The following is a 2,362-nucleotide window of genomic DNA, read 5'->3' on the forward strand; positions in this document are numbered from 1 at the left end:
AAAAAAAAAAAAAAGAAAAGAAAAGAAAAAAAAAGCCGGGCGCGGTGGCTCACACTTGTAATCCCAGCACATTGGGAGGCTGAGACGGGTGGATCACAAGGTCAGGAGATTGAGACCATCCTTACCAACATGGTGAAACCCCGTCTCTACTAAAAATATAAAAATTAACCAGATGTGGTTTCAGGTGCCTGTAGTCCCAGCTACTCAAGGAGGCTGAGGAAGGAGAATCGCTTGAACCGGGGAGGCGGAGGTCGCAGTGAGCCGAGATCGCGCCACTACAACCTCCAGCCCGCCTGGGCAACAGAGCGAGACTCCGTCTCAAAAAAAAAAAAAAAAAAAGAGTAAACGTGTGTCGTTTTGAGCCATGGAGTTTGCGGTGTTCGTTACAGCAGGAAGAGAAAACAAGTGCGCTGCCGCCTGCACCCCGTAACCCAAAGTTTGAGTATTTCTGCCGTGACCATGGCCGTGGAGGAGGATTCGTGAAGATTCTAGATCTCCTCTCTCGGGCAGACCTGGCGTTGGCAGTACTCCTGGACGTTTTGCTCTCATTGGGAGTTCTCTGGGTGGGGACGCCTCGGGTGGCTGGCACGTGTGCCGAGCCAGTGCTAAGCCCTGTGCGTGATCAACCCTGGGGCCACAGTGACCCTGTTCACCCAATGGTACAGCTGGGTGAGAAACTGAGGCCCAGAGAGGTTAAGTAACTCTCCCAGGTCACACAGCCAGGCAGTGGCCTAGTGGGCTCCGAACCCCAAAGCCCCCGCACCTTTCCGGAGGAAGGCCCCGCGACGGTGGTCCAGTAGGCTGGGAGGCAGTAGTGTGTAGTTGGACATGGTGTTGGCCTTCATGGCGCCGAAGGTCGAGTGTGCCACAACGGAGCCCAGTGCCTCCTTGCCCAGCGGACGGCCCAGGAACCCGCAGATGCGCTGCACGGAGCCCTGTAAGTCCTGCGGGCAGGGGAGACGGGTCAGCAGAGGGAGGGCACTCGGCCAAGGAAGGAGCATGGAACCTGGGGTCTGCACGTCTGGGTCCTACCCCAGGGCTGCCTGAGGGACGCTGCCTCTTTGCCTCAGTTTCCCCAGCTCCAAGCTGAGGGGTTGAGCTATATTGCCTCTAAGGGTTTTTGCAGTTTCTGTCTTTGGACGGTTCTCTAGGTGGGAGGGAATAGGTGGGCTTGGGGCAGAGGTCACAGCAGGGTCAGAGGTCAGAGCATCACCTTACCCGGAATCACCTTCCTTTGGTTAGAGACAGGCATTGGCTGGTCTACATCTCAAACCTGCTCCTCCCCCAGGCTCCCACTGCAGGATCCCATCCACCCAGGAGCCTGGCCTCCCTCTCTGGGTACCCCTCACCCCCAAACTCTGTCCCGTCATCAGACCTGTCCCTTCCCACCTGCCTCCCCTTGCCATGTCTCCTCCTCTGTGCCCCTGTAGCCTAGCACTACTCAGGCCTCATCCTCTCCTTCCTGGACCCATGCCCCAGCCTGCTGCTCCATAACCTCCCTGCCTCCAGTCTTCATCCCCCTCCAGCTCATCCCCCACACCCAAACTGACCCTGCTCCTCACTGGCTCCCAACTCTTCTGTGGCTCCCGAGTGCCCTGGGACAGAGTCCCAGACCCAGACCCAGACCCAGACCCAGCTATCAAGCACAGAAGTGGGGCGGGTGCAGTGGCTCACGCCTGTAATCCCAGCACTTTGGGAGGCTGAGACGGGCGGATCACTTGAGGTCGGGAGTTGGAGACCAGTCTGGCCAACATGGTGAAACCCTGTCTTTACTAACAATACAAAAGTTAGCCGGGCATGGTGGTGGGCACCTGTAATCCAGGTGCTTGGGAGGCTGAGGCAGGAGAATCATTTGAACTGGGAGGTGGAGGTTGCAGTGAGCCGAGATCTCACCACTGTACTCTAGCCTGGGTGGCAGAGCGAGACTCCATCTCAAAAAAAAAAAAAAAAAAAAAAAGAACAGATGTGGTCTCAGCTCTTCTAATACCTGTCCCACCCTCTCCTTCTGAGACTCACCATTCCCTACACATTCCTCCCTCCAGGCCTTGGCACGGGGCTTCCAGAAGGGCCACTGTCATGGCTGCAGCTCAAATATCACCTTCCTTACTGAGTGTCTACTATGTACCAAGCTCTGATCCAAGCCCCCCATACATTTGTGCCGATCCCACCATCAGCTTTGCAAGGGAAATGTCATTATCTCAATTGGTAAAGAGAGGCCCAGAGAGGGAGAGACACTTGTCCAAGGTCACACAGCCAGAGAGGAGCTCAGGTTCCTGGAGCCCTTAGTCCTCCCCTTTGCCCCTCTGCTTTTTTTTTTTAGACGGAGTTTCACCCTTTTTGTCCAGGCTGGAGTGCAATGGTG

The 2,362-nt window shown here is 56.0% G+C and overlaps 1 protein-coding gene across 1 annotated transcript in view; it reads right to left on the reverse strand.

Annotated features, from left to right (window-relative positions):
* Nucleotides 1-2,362, reverse strand: part of SULT2B1 (sulfotransferase family, cytosolic, 2B, member 1) — a 68,291-nt gene that overhangs the window by 1,974 nt on the left and 63,955 nt on the right. Inside the window, exon 6 of the mRNA XM_011979369.1 lies at nt 764-944. Coding sequence (XP_011834759.1) covers nt 764-944 — 181 coding nt within the window. The remainder of the gene's footprint in view (nt 1-763; nt 945-2,362) is intronic.

This window comes from Mandrillus leucophaeus, unplaced genomic scaffold (genome assembly GCF_000951045.1).
Source record: "Mandrillus leucophaeus isolate KB7577 unplaced genomic scaffold, Mleu.le_1.0 Scaffold200, whole genome shotgun sequence".
Classification (NCBI taxonomy): Eukaryota; Metazoa; Chordata; class Mammalia; order Primates; family Cercopithecidae; genus Mandrillus; species Mandrillus leucophaeus.